This window comes from Temnothorax longispinosus, chromosome 8 (genome assembly GCF_030848805.1).
Source record: "Temnothorax longispinosus isolate EJ_2023e chromosome 8, Tlon_JGU_v1, whole genome shotgun sequence".
NCBI lineage: Eukaryota > Metazoa > Arthropoda > Insecta > Hymenoptera > Formicidae > Temnothorax > Temnothorax longispinosus.
In genome coordinates, this window is record NC_092365.1 from 12,715,686 (window position 1) to 12,736,019 (window position 20,334).

At 40.3% G+C, this 20,334-nt stretch overlaps 3 protein-coding genes and 1 pseudogene across 3 annotated transcripts; 2 read left to right on the plus strand and 2 right to left on the minus strand.

The window, feature by feature from the left end:
* Nucleotides 1-1,149: 1,149 nt before the first annotated feature.
* LOC139817558 (uncharacterized) lies at nt 1,150-3,243 on the plus strand. Its single transcript, XM_071785753.1, has 2 exons — nt 1,150-1,895; nt 2,052-3,243. The coding sequence occupies exons 1-2, from the start codon at nt 1,856-1,858 to the stop codon at nt 3,026-3,028; spliced, it is 1,017 nt and encodes a 338-aa protein (XP_071641854.1). The 5' UTR covers nt 1,150-1,855; the 3' UTR covers nt 3,029-3,243.
* A 1,065-nt stretch (nt 3,244-4,308) lies between these two features.
* On the minus strand, nt 4,309-11,448 carry LOC139818034 (uncharacterized). The gene is made up of 4 exons (XM_071786429.1): nt 10,797-11,448; nt 5,280-5,347; nt 4,833-5,172; nt 4,309-4,744 (listed from the first exon to the last, which is right to left on the minus strand). The coding sequence occupies exons 1-4, from the start codon at nt 11,113-11,115 to the stop codon at nt 4,503-4,505; spliced, it is 969 nt and encodes a 322-aa protein (XP_071642530.1). The 5' UTR covers nt 11,116-11,448; the 3' UTR covers nt 4,309-4,502.
* LOC139817767 (uncharacterized) lies at nt 6,696-8,025 on the minus strand (annotated as a pseudogene).
* LOC139817768 (uncharacterized) lies at nt 8,100-9,575 on the plus strand. The gene is made up of 5 exons (XM_071786057.1): nt 8,100-8,110; nt 8,448-8,697; nt 8,810-9,004; nt 9,080-9,410; nt 9,550-9,575. Exons 1-5 carry the CDS (start codon nt 8,100-8,102, stop codon nt 9,573-9,575), a joined length of 813 nt encoding a protein of 270 aa, XP_071642158.1.
* Nucleotides 11,449-20,334: the final 8,886 nt, after the last annotated feature.

The following is a 20,334-nucleotide window of genomic DNA, read 5'->3' on the forward strand; positions in this document are numbered from 1 at the left end:
GCCCTGTCGCAGTATAAGGAAGGGGCACCGCTACCGCGGAGCGAGTGGACGCCCCGGACGCCTTATCCCGGCGGTACTTGGGGTGCCGAGCAGGATAGCCATGGCCTGGCCAGCCAGGCTAACACTGGGCCCATACGCCAAGACAGCTGGATGAAATTGCCGCGGGCAGGCAGCGGATGTGAGCAGCGCCGCGAGCAGGGCGGCACGCGCGACAGATCGACGAGGCGGAAAATCGCGAGCCTGAGAGCGCATGCGCGCGGCCCAGCGTGGTCCCACCGGGCTGGCTGCTCATCACTGTCGAACCAACCGCAGCCGAGGAGCCAGTCCCGAAAAAGTGTCCCAACGTCGCCGAGCAGCAGCGAGCAGCTAACTTGTAAGATCTTTGCTCCGGTGCCACCGCGATAATTGGGGCTCGATCTTGACAAGGCCCGATCTTGTTAATCGTAATACCGATTAGATTACCGTGTAGATTGGTCAGATTACTGTGCGAATGCCGATTAGGTTACCTCGGCATTTTGATAGAACGCGTGGTCGTGAGGCGGCCGAGATAGAGTCCGGAAAATATTAGAAAGTCCTCCTCGGAAGCTCAGATGCGGCCGATAGTCAATTTGCGTTTATTGTATCGTATTGCGTGTTTGTGAACAGAGGCGTGCTACGAACGGTGCGTATCGTGGAATACCGTGTGCGTTGTTGCGAACGTGCCGGGATAAGTGTTATTGCGTGTCGCGAGGAGAAGCGTATCGCGGGCCGTGTGTCTTGGGAGAGATTCGCGTACTCGTGGAGAGCCTCGTGGATACTTTGCGTCGTCGTTCGCGCGGGCAAGTATTGTCGCGCTTGCTCGGCGAAGTGTTGGGAGTATTGGATAGGAATTACATAGTATTTCTTTTAGCATTTCTCTCCAGGAAAAATGTAGAACGACGTGCAGTAAAAACATTTTTTTCTAGAATGTACGTTTATAAATAAAAAAATTGACGTCAGAATTGTTAAAATCGTTTAGCCGTTTACGAGAAAAATGTTGACCGTGTTGTAACATTATACTTTTATTGTTAATAACTTTTGCGAAAAAATATTTTTTCGCGACTGAAACTCGGGAAAATCTTTTTTTAACATAAAAGCTAAAACAAAATCTAGGGACTTCCGGTTGGGTAAGGAAGGAAGACGGGAGCTCCGTAAAGGAAAGAAGGAATAAGGGAAAGTTCGGGCGGAGTAGGAGTCAAGGAACGAAGAGAGAATAAAGAGAACCCCGAAGGAAGGAAAGAGGAAGGCGTACAATTGAAGAAAGACCGGAGGGCAAGAAAAATCGGAAGTAAACCAAGAAAATACGGCGAGGAAGAAAAGAGGTTAGGACGGAGCAAGACAAGGGAAGGAGAGAAGAAGAGAGAAGAGGGAGGAACACAATTGAGGCAGGCGACCGGAGAAGGGAAGAGGAAGTGGGGAGCACGGGCATGCGCGAGCCGCGGAAGCAGAGACACGTGCGTGGAACAGAGGTTGATCAGTGCTGAGGCGGCGCGGGGTGCCGGCCCCTCCAAAAGAGTGGGTTGGCACTACTGCGGATCGCCGAGGCGGCGCGGAGTGCCGGCCCCTCCTCAAAAGAGCGGGTTGGCACTACTGCGGGACGACGAGGCGTGACACGAAAGCAAGTGACATCTGCACGAGAGTAGGCGAAATGGCGCGGGTCGCTGCAGTGGAAATGCGGTGAGTGAGAGGGCCGATTGAGATAGGGTGGCACGACTGAAAGGCGATAGAGCGGCGGTGCATGCCTGGCACGAGAAAGAATACGAGAAAGTGGACTGTAAGCACAACGCAGAGCAGGTGAAGAGCATATCGAGGAAAGAATAAGATAGTAGGTTCGAAAATGAGAAGGAGAAAGGAATCGAATAGAATGGAGGAAAATCGTAAGTAAGAAAAATATAAGAAGCGGGGGAGAGGGGGTAAGAATAGAAGTAAGAAGAAATGAATCATGGGGCAAGAAGGCGGATAGGTTAGGGCTTGCAAAGAGAGGAAAAGAAGGAGGACAGCGCAATAAGTAACATAATTCATTATGCACACAGTGGCAGACAAAGAAGAGGCACAGATAGCGGCGCGAAAGAGGGAAGAGACAGGATGGATTAAGGAAATTACGAGGGAGCTAAGGGAAATCGGGCATGAAATTAAAGAGGAAATAAGACGAACGGGAATGGAAGTCAAAGAGGAACTGAGAAAGCTAAAAACCCAACCGGAAGCGGAGGAGAAGAGGATGGCGGAGGAAAAGGAAGAACGAGGGGAGGAAGGGTGGAGCGAGGGATGGGGAAGGGACTGGAGCGAGGGATCGACAGACTCAGGGGGAAGGATCACGGAAGGGACGGACAATGGTCGTGAAGACAAGAAGAATCGGGAAGCTAAGCAAGATAGCCAAGGAAGGAAGAGGGCGGCAGAGAAAAAAGGTGACGGAGGAAGAGAGAAGAGCGAGAAGGAATGGAGAAGACCGCCGGAAAGCGACAGAAGGAAGGAACAGGAAGAGGAGAGGAACAGGCTGAGACGAATGATAGAGGAGAGAGAGGAGGAGATAGGAAGAAGAAGAGAGAAAAGAGAGAAGGAAGAGGAGAGAAAAAAAGAGAGAGAGAGAAAAGAAAAAACTGAGAAGAGGAAAAAGAATCTGATCTGGAGGAGAGTGGCAGGAGAAGGACCAAAAGAAAGAAGAGAGATGCTGGAAGCGATAATGGAAAAGGTAACAGGAAGAGAGATAATGATAAGAAAAGCGTGGGAGGTGACTGGCGTGGATGGTAAGATTGTAATTTTCACGGAACTAGAAGAAGAAGAGGACAAGGAAGAGGTGATAGAAAGATGTGATGAGATATGGAGAAGATGGGAGATTGGTGTCGACGAGGAATTAACACTTGAAGAGAGAGCATACAGACATAAGCTGGTGGAGAGAGCAAGAGAGGAAAGAACGAGGGGCAACGCAGTGGTATTAACAAATAGAAGAATGTGGATAAACGGAAGGGAGGTGAAGTGGGAGGAGGAAAGGGGCGGCTGGAGGAGGATGTAGCTGGACGAGATTCACGACAAATATAAGTAGAGTTTGCTGTCGGTGGATTAGCTTTATGATGTAAAAAAGTTAAAAGATGAACAGACTGAAAAGGATAGTGGTTATAACGTTGCATTGTATAGATTCAGACGATGATGGGTGAGCTGTAATGGTTTGGGAACGTTCCATAAAAACGCCCTTTAAGGCCCCTTTGGGGTAAATAAAGTATCCTTACATACATAAAACAAAATCTACTTTACAGCTAAAAAAATCGAGGTAATTCTTCAGTTTAGCTACAGCAGCACAAAAAACGATGAATTTAGGCTCATTCGACGCGTTTTTGCACGAAACGACCGAATCTGGCAGAAAAAAGTGTCGCTCTGCCGCGCGACGCGAGATATTAATCGTTAAAGTTGACAGGAATCAGGTTATGATTTCTGTCATACCGACGACATGTAGCAACACTGAACGTGCCCTGCGGCCACATGCGCATGCTCAGTGGTCGCACGCGCATGTAAAACTGCGCCAATTTTAAATGAATCAATCGTGCAGAATAACCAAGCATCTCGATTCAAGCAGTTAGGTCTCACGCTGGGAGTTTCTTTAATTTAATTATGCGGGGGAAGCACACACACACACACACACACACACACACGGGGGGTGCAAGGAGGGGGCCGAAGGCCCCCCCCTCCTCCGCACCCACCCCGCCGGTAGGCAGCGTGGACCTCGCTTTACAACATAAAGTACATGCTAAGTTGTAAAGCGAAATTATACAGTACATGCATGGGGGGGGGGTGCAGAGGAGAAAAGCCTTCCTGTTCACGTGCACTCACGCATGTAAGCCAGCTTGCACCCCTCCATGCATGTGCTTTATAATTTCGCTTTACAACTTAGCATGTACTTTATGTTGTAAAGCGAGGTCCACGCTGCCTACCGGCGGGGTGGGTGCGGGGGAGGAGGGGGCCGAAGGCCCCCCCTCGCACCCCCCCGTGTGTGTGTGTGTGTGTGTGTTTCCCCCGCATAATTAAATTAAAGAAACTCCCAGCGTGAGACCTAACTGCTTGAATCGAGATGCTTGGTTATTCTGCACGATTTAACTGTTTAAGGATTTTCGTTAAAGCAGGGCACACACACACGTGTGTATGTCCTGCTTTATAGAAGTTGTGATTTTCGTTAAAAAAAAGCGTTATCTAATCTACATAGGTTAGATGACGCGCTTTAAACACTTAAATACTTTTAAAGCGCGTCATCTAACTTATGTTCATCATTGAAAGTTAATTGTAAGTGATATGTAAGTGATTTATAATTCTAATAAAATAGAATTAATAGATTTTTTAATTCAGCATGGAGTATTAGCAAATATAATTAAGTGTAGTCAGTGCGATAACAATATAAACATTAATAAAAATACATTAAAATATTGATGTGGAAAACGATATTACATAAAAAATATACATAAAGAACGTGTCTCCAAAATGTGCGATATAACATGTTTTTAACGTGCAGTACTTGGTCCCGGCTCCTCGGATGAGACTGGCTGGTCCTCGGTAATGGACATTGGAGGATACATCTCCGCGATGATTTCGAAAAAGGCTTCAATACGTTCCAGTCGTTTATAGGCGCGTTTGAACAGATATTCGGACAAATATCCAAGAAGGTGCTCGGATTTAGTTCCGTATCTTGGAATATTTGCCCGAACCTCTCTCCAAACGCGCTTTATATGTTGAGTGTGTGCACCTGTAAATTGAAAAAATGTATTGAAATACAGTACAATATTAATAATATAATTAGCTATATATATATATATATATTTAACATTTTTTACCACTCTCAGGATCGACAAAATTGTAGGAATGGTTCACTGTCAGATGTTGGAAGTCTTCATTGTTTAAGCAATTGTAAGACTTCCAACAATCTGACACGATCGTTGTTCCTGGCAGAATCCATTCCTTGATGCATGCCAGGAGTGTCTTTTCTGTCCGATCCTCGACTGGAACGATGAAGACCTTTTTTGAGTCTCGCTCGTACCCTCCAAAAATCCAATTACCCATTAGAAATCGACCACGATTGTACTTGCGATGTCCAATTTTCGCCTCATCTATTTCAACTGTGTGTCCTGGGCCACCAAGCTTTGTACTATACTTATCTGCCCAGAACACACAGACCTGCAAGTAAAAAAATAATATTGAAATTATTTTTCGACATTAATTATTATACATTTTTCTTTACTATACAGTACAATTATTATTAACATAAATTAAGATATAATTACCTCTCGGCAAAAATTGAACCAATCTGTAATCGTGGCTGACGCCACGCCAGTCTCATCCATTGTGGGTTACACGACAGTTTCCCGAAAAGTAGAGGGGATAATGTTGGTACCAACGAAAATCCCTAAGAGCGTCGTAATAATTTCTACGGGTTAGCAACACTGTTGAAGTAGTATAGCTGTCAGTTTGCGTAAATTTTTTGACATTTTGACATAAATGTGCACGCGTGTATAATAAATATGTTATGACTGTAATAGTTTATAAATGTAAATGTAAAATACATTGTGGCACTTAAATAAACTAAAATTAAATAAAAATGACAAAAAACAAAGTGCATACAGGATAAACGAGGTAAAAAATTATAAATAAATTATTATTAATATTATTATTATTATTATTATTATTAGTAATTAATATTTTTTAATTTTTTCAATGTTTTTCGATAAATATCACTCATATAGTTGTAGCATCGTTCTTCGCACTCTGGAATCAGTTTGCCATTATCTTCAACTGCGGAATAAAACCTGTGCAAAGATATAAGAAGCATAAACGGAGGAAGATAGAAAGAGGTAAATGAAGAATAGACAAATCTATCAGATAATTAGCTAATATTCTCATAAAATAAAAGATTATGTAAATAATTAATTTTTTTGTTCTAGCTTTCCAGCTAACCACGTGCATGTGGAATCCCTGTTCCCTGTGGAGTAAGAGTAACGTTGCCAAATGCTAAACAAAAATTGGAATCATACCCTAACGGCGAATATCAGAGTAGATCTGTTAATAGCAATGCGCGCGACGACAGATTGACGCAACAAACCGAGAGCAGGTTCGTAAAATCGATGTTTACCGTTAATCTTTCATCGACAGACCTGCTCGATGTTCATTGTCACCTTATCATGTAGTCTACTGACTGATGTATGTGTTTTTTATCTTTCAGCAAACAGGATTTATTGCCTACAGGATTATTTGCCTCTGCAATAATGGTTAATGGGGTTGGAGATCGGAAGTGGAAAGCTTTTCCAAAAAATTGCGGATCGATCTTTAAAGGAAACAACTGTAGTAAGATTAAAAATCATATATTTTAAATAAACGACACAAGAGTCACCAAGAAAAATTAAAAGAAGAATGTGCTCAAGGCATTAAAATGTTGATGAATCCATTCCTCCTTTTCCAACTAGATCTGATAATGAATGTAATATTAGTAATAAGTCTAACTCTTGTGTACTTTCTATTTCATTCCAAATTTTTTGTATTTTAGCCTCTCTTTGTTGAAATTTGTTGCGTTCTAATCTTGCCCAAAATTTCGAGTGCTTTAACAAACTTCTAATACTTTTCTGATGCTCAGTCAGATGAACTGTAAATAATATTGAATTGTAAAAACAGTAATATTCTGGAAAAAAGTGTTTACAATGAAGCGTTCATAATATACCTAAAAATTCTACAATTCTCGAGTGTTTATTTAAGCTTTCTAGAAGTTCCCGGTTATGTCTTTCTGAAACATTGGAAAATACAGAACGAACCGGGCTTAAAGCCATTCAGCCATGTATCCCAATAATAATTAAAAAATGATTGCAAGTACTTGCAATCGTCGAAAATAATTGTATCAATTATTTTAAAGCCTTCTTCTACTAATTGTTCGGGCAAGAAAGCCAAAGGTATCAATAACTTGGTTGCACCCCAACCCAATTCTTTTTGGTCGTCTTTGAGTATCTTGTGTTTGTCAGCATTATGTACTAACGCCTATAACAAAGCAATAAAAGGAAAATTGAAATGTATTTCACGTTTATTATTATTATTTGCGTTGTTATTTTTTATTACTTGACTATAATGAAAGTTGCAGCCATGGACTTGAACATTGGGGAAAACCGTCTGTAGCGCTTTTCGTTCAGCTTTTTCGAAGTCCGCTATTGCTATGTCAGGTGCTATTTTGACAACATCGGTAACTTTTCCTAAGACGTCTATATAATTATCGGTAGTGCGTCCTTCCATAATCGCGTAGACACTTGGAAATGTCTGAAATTTGAGAGCAATTTAATTTACTCATATATTTACATAGAGTGCGTTTTGCAATTAAATGAAATAATTACTTCATAAATAAACTAACTGCATTGTTTTGCTTACTCTATTATTATGTCTAATTACAATTGTCCACAATTGACAATTACTATTTTGTAATTGTGGGACCGTCGCGAACGTTTCATCCACAAAAATAGTTAATTTTTCACTTATTTATTTTATAAGTGACTCTGTTCAATTTTTGTCGATAAAAATTACAGCTTTGGTTTCGTTATTCTTAATGACAAACTTAATATTAAATGAATCTGCTGTGTCTATCAGCAGTAATTGCTTCCAATTTTTATCTGTCAAACACCTCGATAGATCATTGAAATTTTTTGGAATCTGTCCAATACATTTTTTTTTTAATAACGTTCTATCGACTTCTCAACGTTAGCAATGCTGGTGAAATCCAACAAATCATTGTATCTAAACGTAAATGTACAAATTACAAATTATAAATAGTAGCTATTTAGCAATCTTTGTAACAGCATTTACTATTTTCTATTATATCGTTTTTTACTCACTTTAAAATAATTCTTTTTTTTATCATTCTTGTTGAATCGAATGCATGCAAGGCCTCGATTTCTTTTTTAATTTCAGCCAGTTTAAATATTGATTTATCATGCTTGTGTCTCCCACTTAAAGTGTAACGACCATTTTCCATTTTTAGTTTTGCTTTACATTGCACATCTTCGTTTTTGCGAAAACTACATTCATAATATCTGCGAACAAATTATTCATAATTAAATGCATTGAATACTTCTATGCTCATTATGTAAATGAAAAAAAATTATTTTCTTAATAACTTTTGCAGAACCATAGGTATAATGATCTAAATAAGAATGTAGAAGTCTCAAAAATTAATACTATGACTTAGAAGTGTGATAGTATATACGATAATAAAATATCATTAAATTGTAAGATGTTTTTTAATTCAATTTTTCTATATTACATAATTAATTAATTTCACTTTGTTTCAGATATCTGCTCACATCGTATCTCCGTAGGATTTAGCCTTTGACAAGCATTGCCAATGTTGAAAAATCGATAGAACGATATAAAAAAAGAAATTCTATTGGACAAATTCCAAAAAATTTAAACGATCTATCGAGGTGTTTGGCACATGAAAATTGGAAGCAATTACTGCTGATAGATACGGCAAATTCTTTCAATATTGAGTTTGTCATTAAAAATAATGACACAAAAGCTATTATTTTTATTGACAAAAATTTAACAGAATTACTTATTAAAGAAGCAAAAGAAAAATTAACTATTTTTGTGGATGGAACGTTCGCGACGGTCCCCTCATTACAAAATAATAATTGTCAATTGTGGACAATTGTAATTCGACATAATAATAGAGTAAGCAAAACAATTCAGTTAGTTTAATTATTTATGAAGTAATTATTTTATTTAATTGCAAAACGCACTCTATGTAAATATATGAGTAAATTAAATTGCTCTCAAATTTCAGACGTTTCCAATTGTCTACGCGATAATGGAAGGACGCACTACTAATAATTATATAGACGTGTTAAGAAAAGTCACCGGTGTTATCAAAATAGTTCCTGAAGTAGCAATAGCGGACTTCGAAAAAGCTGAACGAAAAGCGCTACAAACGGTTTTCCCCAATGTTCAAGTCCGTGGCTGCTTCTTTCATTATAGTCAAGTAATAAAAGATAACAACGCACATAATAATAAACGTGAAATACATTTCAATTTTCCTTTTATTGCTTTGTTATAGGCGTTAGTACATAATGCTGACAAACACAAGATACTCAAAGGCGATCAAAAAGAATTGGGTTGGGGTGCAACTAACTTATTAATAGCTTTGGCGTTTTTGCCCGAACAGTTAATAGAAGAAGGCTTCAACATAATTGATAAAATTATTTTCAACGATTGCAAGTACCTGCAATCATTTTTTAATTATTATCGGGAAACATGGTTGAATGGCTTTAAGCCCGGTTCGTTCTGTATTTTCAAAAAATTACATAGTACGAACAATGTTTCAGAGAGACATAACCGGGAACTTCTAGAAAGCTTAAATAAACACTCGAGAATTGTAGAATTTTTAGGTATATTATGAACGCTTCATTGTAAACACTTTTTTCCAGAATATTACTGTTTTTACAATTCAATATTATTTACAGTTCATCTGACTGAGCATCAAAAGAGTATTAGAAGTTTTATAAAGCACCCGAAATTTTGGGCAAGATCTGAACGCAACAAACTTCGACTAAAAAAGGATAAAATACAAAAAATTTGGAATACAATAGAAAAAACACAAGATTTAGACATATTATTAATATTACATTCATTATCAGAATTAGTTGGAAAAGGAAGAATGGATGATTCATCTTAATGCCAACATTTTAATGCCTCGCGCACATTATTCTTTTAATTTTTCTTGGTGGCTCTTGTGTCGTTTATTTAAAATATATGATTTTTAATCTTACTACAGTTGTTTCCTTTAAGGATCGATCCGCAATTTTTTGGGAAAGCTTTCCACTTCCGATCTCCAACCCCAATAACCATTATTGCAGAGGCAAATAATCCTGTACGCAATAAATCCTGTTTGCTGAAAGATAAGAAACACATACATCAGTCAGTAGACTACATGATAAAGTGACAATGAACATCGAGCAGGTCTGTCGATGAAAGATTAACGGTAAACATCGATTTTACGAACCTGCTCTCGGTTTGTTGCGTCAATCTGTCGTCGCGCGCATTGCTATTAACAGATCTACTCTGATATTCGCCGTTAGGGTATAATTCCAATTTTTGTTTAGCATTTGGCAACGTTACTCTTACTCCGCAGGGAACAGGGATTCCACAAGCACGTGGTTAGCTGGAAAGCTAGAACAAAAAAATTAATTATTTACATAATCTTTTATTTTATGAGAATATTAGCTAATTATCTGAGAGATTTGTCTATTCTTCATTTACCTCTTTCTATCTTCCTCCGTTTATGCTTCTTATATCTTTGCACAGGTTTTATTCCGCAGTTGAAGATAATGGCAAACTGATTCCAGAGTGCGAAGAACGATGCTACAACTATATGAGTGATATTTATCGAAAAACATTGAAAAAATTAAAAAATATTAATTACTAATAATAATAATAATAATAATAATATTAATAATAATTTATTTATAATTTTTTACCTCGTTTATCCTGTATGCACTTTGTTTTTTGTCATTTTTATTTAATTTTATTTTATTTAAGTGCCACAATGTATTTTACATTTACATTTATAAACTATTACAGTCATAACATATTTATTATACACGCGTGCACATTTATGTCAAAATGTCAAAAAATTTACGCAAACTGACAGCTATACTACTTCAACAGTGTTGCTAACCCGTAGAAATTATTACGACGCTCTTAGGGATTTTTGTTGGTACCAACATTATCCCCTCTACTTTTCGGGAAACTGTCGTGTAACCCCATTGTGCCATCGTGACGCGGATGTCGAAGCATCAAAAAACATGCTACTATTTTGCAAATAGTAGCGATGTCTAAATGACTTTTATGGAACCAAGTACCGGTTTTCGCACTTTTGTAATAATGGCACGTTTTGCAGACACGTTTTTTATGTACATCTTTCACATAATATTGTCTTTCACATCGATATGTTAATGTATTTTTATTAATATTTATATAATTACCACACTGACTACACTTAATTGTATTTGCTATTACGCCATGCTGAATTAAAAAATCTATTAATTCGCTTTGGCTATATGTTAAATGGGAGAACTCTAACAAGCCCAACATTATTGCACGTGTCTGCGACTTCACATATGACTTTAGCGCGTTTCATTTGTTTAATTCTACTTGTTATTTTGCACACTAGTTTCAAATTGGCGCACTTTGCATGCGCGTGCGACCACTGAGCATGCGCATGTGGCCGCAGGGCATGGTCGTAGTCGCTGCATCTCGTCGGTATGACAGAAATCATAACCTGATTCCTGTCAACTTTAACGTTTAATATCTCGCGTCGCGGGGCAGAGCGACACTTTTTTCTGCCAGATTCGGTCGTTTCGTGCAAAAACGCGTCGAATGAGCCTAAATTCATCGTTTTTTGTGCTGCTGTAGCTAAACTGAAGAATTACCAAAATCGATTTCAGATGTTTAGTAGCCAACTTGGAAGAATTCAACCTAAACCCAAAATTCAAGGTAAAAAAAAAACTGGTAAGCAGAAAATTCCAAAAATTTGGATTTTGACTATGCTCGACCAATACTACAATGCTATATAGGTCGCTTTTTTGGCTCCGCACATTTCTTTTGTGTGCTTGTGTAATCAGCGACCTCAAAAACCCCTAAATACGGACTTTCGTACAAATTGAGCAATACCTTCATATTTTTGCCAGCTTTTCGGGATTTGTGACCACTGTGCGATGTGGTGATACTAGCGAGAGATTGCAGTTATTCACCAACGTAATAATCATATAAATTAGATAAATATAACGATCACATAAATTATATAATGATCATATAAATAATAATTGTTAAAATTAATAATATACCTGTTCGAGATTCCGTTCACGTTGCGCCGTCCGATCAGATGGCAGCATCGATCGGATATCGACGGGCCGTATTGACGCGGCAACTTGCGTAAGCACGGGCGCGCTCATCGCCGTCTTCTTCCTCGCGACACACAGAATCGTACAAATGGCCGCTTTGTGACCAGACGTGTCTCATGTGCTCTGTTCGATTCGAATAGTAACTCCGCATCGACGTGCCTAACGCAGTGAATCAAGCTGCTGAGATAGACTCTTAACCAGTGAACAAGACCGCTCAGCCAGCTCTGGTACATCAACACGACGACTCAGGCTCACACATGCGCGAGTGCCGATCGCCACGTGTCTCACCGGCTCACGGGCTAATCGTCACGAGGAGGGCAATTAATATAATTGTCTCGCCCACTCACGGACATAAAATACTTCTCATTAATACGCCGCTCATCATTTCTCAGGTCAGATGTACATTTTTTGACGAATTAAAGACGGCTCAGACTGTGGTCTGAGTTACACATAAATTAAAGAGTAATTAGTGAACACCTTCCACGCGCGTCCTTCTCATCCCGCTTCCATCGCCGGGAAAATCAGCGATTTCGCGAACAATACCTGTTCGGGAGGCAATCTCGACGAGATCGTCCCGATAGAATGCCGGGATACGCCCAGAGATGAACGCGAAGACAGCCGGTATTGCGAGCTTTGAGTCTCGCTGAAGGATATGGAGCGGGAAAACTGAAGATCTCGTGATTTACAAAAATTGCGTTTATTCTATCCACACAGTTGAGCACAATGACGCTCGACGCACTTCGCGTACAATTGTTCGTCCACCTGACGCGGTCGGGTCGGAGTAAACCGAATATCGGAGATCTTGCAGAGTCGGAAATCTTGCGCGTCAGAGGTCTTGCGCGGCGGAAATCTTGATCGCAGGATCGGATTCCCGAGACCGCGGACGATAATGATGCGAGCGTCGGCGTATAATTTACAGCACACAACGAACACGCTAACACAAATATGGTTCAATAGCGGCGTACTGATTTTCGCTGAGACGAACGGTTTGAGCGGTCGTGAGCTTGGATGCGAGCGAGCCGGCGACTCGATAGATTCTGCCTGCCCCGCGCTCGATTCGGCGGTCGCGTCACGCAAAAACGGGGATAGGAATTCCGCCCCTTGCGGAGAAAGTGACTTTATTTATCCTTACATCTAACGTAAACGCGGGGAGCACGCGTTTCTGTCGCTAGGCACGGTGCCTCGACGAATAAGCGGGCGAGACGCTTTTCGAAGCACGTGATCGTGGTTCGCGACGTTCGTGGCTGGGCTGCGCATTTCGAGCGCTGAATAATATTTTCAGTTTGACTTTCAAACAATACCTATATATTATTCTGAACTTTTTTGCATTTAATAGCGTTCACGAAACAGAGTTTAGTGGAGGGCTTGGCGCGGGTGGGCTGTGAGAACCAGCACATTGTCGCTTGTTTCCTGCAGGATATGACGTGAGTGGATTTGGGATCGCCGCTGCACTGTCTCGTCATCTCGGCGGAAAAGCTTTATCCTCTCAAAGTTTCTCACGCAGTATGCTCTCGACAAGACTCAATTCAAAGGAATGACGCAATAAGCATAATCTTTTTTATCCAACGAAAAATAGAGTGAGCTCTATTCTTTTTGTACAGCGACTTAGGCAAAATAAATTGATTGTATCAAATATCAAATTGTTGAATATTGTATAAATATAACGCGATATATTTTACACAATTACCCGCGTACTCTCCGCCGCGCAGGGTGTCGAGCCTATGTGTGTGCTCGCGATGTGTGTGCTATCGACGTTAACTGCGGTCCGATTCACGCTCACGGCGTTGTAAGCATCGTTCTGTCTTCGGTGCACATCGAATATCAAACGAAGATAGAGCAATGCTTACAACGCTGTAAGCGTGAATCGGACAGCAGCCGTGGTGATACCAGCAACCGCGCGCGGAACGGTGTGCGTGACAGCCATGCCGTTATCATGATGGTCCGCAGGATCGGCGATAAATTCCTCACGGAGTAGCGGGACCGAAAGTACTACGCCGATCACTACACATGCTGCCCACCACTTCTCTTCATCATACTCATCACCCGGTGTCACTTCTAAATATCTCGGACATAATATCCCGCGACAAAATATCGCGGTCTTAATATCCCCGCGACAAAACATCCCGCGACAATATATTCCATGACAAAATATCCCCTGGCAATGTATCTTACGACAAAATATCCCAGAGGGATGCAAAATATTATTTAAAAATTTATATTAACTTTCCACGCGTGAAAAGTTCACGCATGTACTTTGTAAGGCACACTATGTGTCTAGTTTAAAGGTAGTGGAGCTTCCCGCAGGGGGTGGAACCTACTACCTCCACGCGTACACTTTCTACGCGAACTGTGCGTGGATTGTATTTTGCGCGCCGTACCTGAAGGAAAAGCGCCGAACGCCTCGATATCCCTATCCCGACATTCGGTTATAAACAATAACAAAAAACGTGTACTGGCAAATATATGTCTGGATGTTACTTTCAATACGGTTGCCAGTCAGTTACATCCGTTAGAATTTTGTGACCGAACTCGCGGTCTAGTATTAAAAGAAACTCACTTTGAGTTGAAATTATCGGTCGCCACTACGTCTAACGCAAGAACGTAGAACGTTTTATGACCAACGATGCTCGTCGATGGCCCTGTAACTTCCTTCCTTCCTGTCTATCACCAAGATGTACGACGATCACTCTTCGTAGCTATGTGCGATTTATAGACTATGTCCTCGGCTGAAGTCACGCACAATCACTTGGTCCGTAAACGTCGATCAAGGATTAGGATGAGGAATGTTCCGCAAAATAATTTTGATTCGTATCAATTTAACGCAAACAATAATATATTAATTTATTGTTTAAATAGCGGAATATAAATTTGAACACTTCACGGGTGTTGCTCGGGTACAGTCTCTCGAACTCGTGATTATCGAAGATAAATTCGGTTTACATATCCGTGAACACGTACGATAAATACAGACTTTTCAACGGTATTCGCGTATTGCGAAACTTGTCTTTCTCATTCGCTTGATTCGGTTCTCAAATAACGAAAATATTTTATTGTAAGTATCACGCACGTACGACGAAACACGTCCGTTCGCTACGATAGTCGCTCGAAGAAAGACCTCGATGTCTCCCCTCGGCATGCCCACTTTGGGTTTTCCCATGCGCAATCGGCGCTTTGGTGAACACGTCCGCCGCGTCGGGTGATCTCCCTCTCGCTCTATCATACAACTGTCTTTCTCTCTTTCCGTTACACGACGTCATAAACAACTTTTTTCCTGGAACAGGAAATTTCCTGCGCGTCTACGCAACATTATGAAAACTATGAATTTATCAATTTTAATATTAAAATATCGAGAATGACAATTATATGATATGCGTCTTTATTTTCAGCTATAAACATTAATATTAATGCAAATAAACTCTCGAATGATAATCTATAATAATATATCGTTACGCACCCAAATTACATGAAATCTCTAATTATTTTAATGCAAAATACGTTATTTAATTACAAATCACTTTATTTCAATATACTTTAACTCATTTCAATTATAAACAACGCATTGCAAAAATCTATCTCTAATATTCTTATTAATTCTCTCTTTATTTTTAGGTACGCTGTTTCCGCGCTGGATCATCACAATCATCATCAGGTAAGTATCGAATAATGATAATCGTATAAAAGAAACAGGTAAGTATTAATAAACTCAAAATTTCCCCTTTTCAGGTACTTCGGTAAAATACTGTTAACACACAATAACCATTGATGAAATAACGCCATGTGACGAGGAAAGTAGTCGTATTTCCATTTCTGTCGTTAATTTTGACGTCAAATTCTTGGTAATCAAATCGAGGTACTGACCTACGATAATAAATATCTTGAAAAACGAACATTTTGCAAATCTTTCTTAAGATTATCGAATCTTATGTCAATCTAATGTATTTAAGACAATTTAGTCCGTTTTATTACCAAAACTGCGAAATTACAAAATCTGAGATTTTAGGTCAACTTTTTTATTAATGACTCGATTTTCGTTCTGTAAAATTAAATGGCTTTATTTCGTGTCACTGAACACAAATATATCGTAATATATTGATAAAACTTAAAATTACGCAAGTTAGTTTTTCAGGCGAACACGTCTATATACGACTATGTTAAATAATATGAAATTTGACTTAAAAATCATATGGCACTCCTTGGTTTACTTATCTAAATGAGAATTCACCGTAATTATCAATGATTTATCCGAATTACGGATTTTAGCTATCACGAGTGTCAATGAGTGAAAATCTTTGTTCGCTTGAAAATGCGGTTTTTCTCGATTGAATGTTACTTATTGAAGACAATTAAGATATTCCATATCAAAATATCGCAATAAAGTAGCATAGTTAAAGTTATCGCAAAGTATCACTTCGATCGGTGAATTTCCGTAATAATGCAAAATTTACCGTAAAAAGTGTCTGGGTTTGCTTATTACATTCCCCCGAATACAAATCTATCGTCATAATAACGATCCGTCGCTTCGTTCGAAGTTTCGACTTTAGATTTTGAAAATCTATAATACGGGTAAATTCCAAATAAAAATCATACGTATCGCTTATTTTAGTCGTACTGAACAATTTAAGCCATCGTAGAGCTCGATCGGTTAACAATTGTGAAAGTCAGTTCATTCGCGCGCCTAGGTCTTAACCCTTTGACAGCTACTTTCCGGAATTGACATTGGATCGCTTCGCGGATCGACTAGATCGACTCGTCTCTACTATTTGACGATACTTTCGCTTTAATAACATAAAATTATCCATCGGACAAGAAAATCTTTTAGTCTTAACCCTTTATGTACGCACATGGAATGCGTGGGTTTTATCGCACAAAAACTATATGTTAGCATTTATTACAACTAATTGAGTAATATTTTATCTTTAAGCGTCTCAAGCTTTTAATTCGTAATCTCACTTTGTATATCACAAAATTGATTCGATCATCACAGAACTTTGAAACTGTCTTTGTTAACACACAATCTGACTCTATTCAATGAATCTATCTTGAATACACGAATAATTACGTTTCCCGTAATTTAAAACAGCAATTTGCGCATTTTTACATATTTGATTGCGTTATTCGGTGTAACTCGTAGTAAAATAGTATTACCATCGCGACAAAAAATAGTATCGCCAATATCAATGTAATTTCACTCAAATATTCCATGGCGAATATCTTATCTCTAATCTCGCGCTTACATCTATATCTACATTGGTTATGTTAGGAATTAGGTATTTCTTTTTATTATTAATTTGATTAATCCTTAACGGACAAATCTCTTTCGGTTTTCAGGAATTAATCTACCTGCGTGCTAGACATGATCTCGTCAAGAATCAATGTCGCCTCTGCTTCTGGTAATTTCGTCAACGTTTCTGCCTCGCTCTGCATCAATGACTCGTTCACAGGGCTGTCTGGACTCGGCGTGGATGGCCTGGTCACCACGTCTGACACCTGCTACCTGCTTCTGCTGCCCCTTGGTTTGGATCGGATCAGCTGTTTGGCTGACCTCTGCCACGCTCTGAGACTGGCTTGACTTTTGGCTTGACATGACAGTCGTCAAGGTTTGTTTTGCAGCCTGTTGTAACATTACGACCGGTTGCACGGTCAGGTCTGTGATGCCTTTGAAATTTGCGAGCAGTCAGAAGGGGAAGCGACAATTAGTGCTTCATGGATTTATTTATGGTGTGCATCGTGAAAATACTGATGCTGTTGTATGACGATGCACTCAATATAAAGATAGTTGTTGCAGTCGAGTATACACATCTTCAATGAAACGGGATGGTAAGTGATTTTGCTTCTTGTTACTGTTCCGTGTGTAACGTTTTTATTTTCAGGAACAGTTCTTAAAATAACTGATCACAATCATGGATGCTAAATTTCGGACGCAGTCCGAATGCTGGATTTGTTGAGTTGCGACTAGCTACAGCAAAAATGAAGAAACGAGCCGCAAAGTCCGCAGAGAGTAAAGGTGCGATTGTGTCTGCTGGAATTTCAAACATAACCGAAGCGGCTACTGCTGAATGGCCAAGTGTTTCGTCCTTACATCGAACTGTGCAACGGACGAGGACACGCGCAAATCCTCAATTAATGACCCCAAAAAAATGTAGAAAATCTCAAATACCAGAACATTTCAAAGTTACAAATAAAGGGGAAAGTTTTTTGATTTACGATTGCAACGGGAAAAAACGAACGCTAATTTTTTTTACGGCGAAAAAGAGTCACCCCAAAATCGGACACTTTTAGCCCCATCTTGATGGCCCTCGAAATTCAAATCAAATTATATGCCAAACAATGCTACATGATGGGACATTAATCTAAAAAAAAAAATTAAAGTTGAGCATAGGTCTAGTTTTAAAGATACGGGGAGTTAAAGTGGCCAAATTCCCAATATTATCTAAGTTTGATGTGGCCGCGAGTCACTCGAAAGTCGGCTGGTGGGGGAAACGCACACAAGAGAAAGCACGGACCTGTTTCCTCAGATACGTTCTTTCTCTTGTGTGCGTTTCCCCCACCAGCCGACTCTCGAGTGACTCGCGGCCACATCAAACTTGGATAATATTGGGAATTTGGCCACTTTGACTCCCCGTATCTCCAAAACTAGACCTATGCTCAACTTTAATTTTTTTTAGATTAATGTCCCATCATGTAGCATCGTTTGGCATATAATTCGATTTGAATTTCGAGGGCCATCAAGATGGGACTAAAAATGTCCGATTTTGGGGTCACTCTTTAGAGTGCCTGTCATTATGTAATGCTTGGTTTGCGGACGGAACATTTAAAGTGTGCCGGCATGTTTTGCTTAATTGTACACTATACACGGCTATCATGATGGCAAGGTTTTTCTATTAATTTATATTTTAGCTCCTGGGAAACAAAAACGTTTGTACATGTCGGTGTTGTCAGTGTTGAAGGAACTTGAACCTCGACTTAATCCTGGTTTCTTGATGTTCAATGGTTGAGGTTCAATGAACAATGTGTATTTATATTTGTATTTTAATGAATAATGTGCATATATATTTATATTTCAATAAACAATGTGTATTTATATTTATATTTCACATATTTCACCATCTCTGGGATATTTTGTCGTGAGATATATTGCCAGGGGATATTTTGTCATGGGATATATTGTCGCGGGATGTTTTGTCGCGGGGATAATAATACCGGAATATTTTGTCACGGGATATTATGTCCGGGATATTTAGACGTGACACCGTCTCCTCTCCTCAGCTCGTTTATTTACACCCCTGGGCCCTATCCCGGCCGATCTCTTTCAGCTCACACCGCACGGCGTCTCCTCCCTTCTCCTCCCCTACCCGTTTTGCTTATTCTCTTGCCCCTCTACCCCCTCGCTCTCTTACTATTTTACCCATCCTGTCACTTTACCTTCCCTCTTCCTCTTGCTGCCCTTCTTTGCCTCTCTTTCTGCCCCTCTCTCGCCATGCCACGCACCTCCCTATCTTCCGCTCCGCTCGATCCCACGCCTTCTCTGCCACCCTCTCCATCTCTTTCTCCTTATTGTATTTCCTCAACCCTGCCAATTCCTCATCCTTTCTCTGCTCCCTTTTCTTCACTCTCTGCTTTTTTTGTTTCTCTCCGCTCTCACTCCTCCGTTCTCCTCTCTTCGCCCTCCACTCGGTTTTTTCCCTCCTCTGTCTTTTCACCGTTCTTCGCCCTCTACGTTCTCCTCTCGTCCCTCTTTGCTCATCACTTTTCACTCTCCGTGCTCCCCTCTCTCCTTTCTTTTCTCCGACCACGTCTCTCCGTCTTCTTACCATGCGGCGGCCGATCTGCTCAGTTCATGCACGCTCGGCACCTTACTCGTTCTACTCCTCCGTCGCTTTCTCTTCTCTCTCTCTCTCTCTCTCTCTCTCTCTCTCTCTCTCTCTCTCTCTCTCTCTCTCTCTCTCTCTCTCTCTCTCTCTCTCTCTCTCTCTCTCTCTCTCTCTCTCTCTCTCTCTCTCCTCTCCCTCCTCCTCTCCCTCTCTCCTCCTCTCTCTCCCTCCCCCTTCCCCTCCCCCTCTCCCTCCCCTTCCCTCCCTCCTTCCCTCCCTCTGTCTCTCTCTCTCTCTCTCTCTCTCTCTCTCTCTCTCTAAGTATAGTCGGGTGTCTGTGATCTTTGCTCCTGCCTTGAGTGCATATTTTCGCTGTCACAAGTGGCCTTCAGGCCGTTTTGTTGCAGGAATAAGCAAGTCTCTGGTTGCTCGTCGCATGCTGTGGCCATTTTACACGGTACTATTATCTGAGTCTTGGCATTTATGCAAAAAGTATTTCTCGGAATCCTAACCAAGTTTTGAAAGTCATCATCTGGATTGACGTTGACCCTTGTTGCACGTGCGCCTGCTGTCCGATCTGCTCTTTTCTACACCTTATT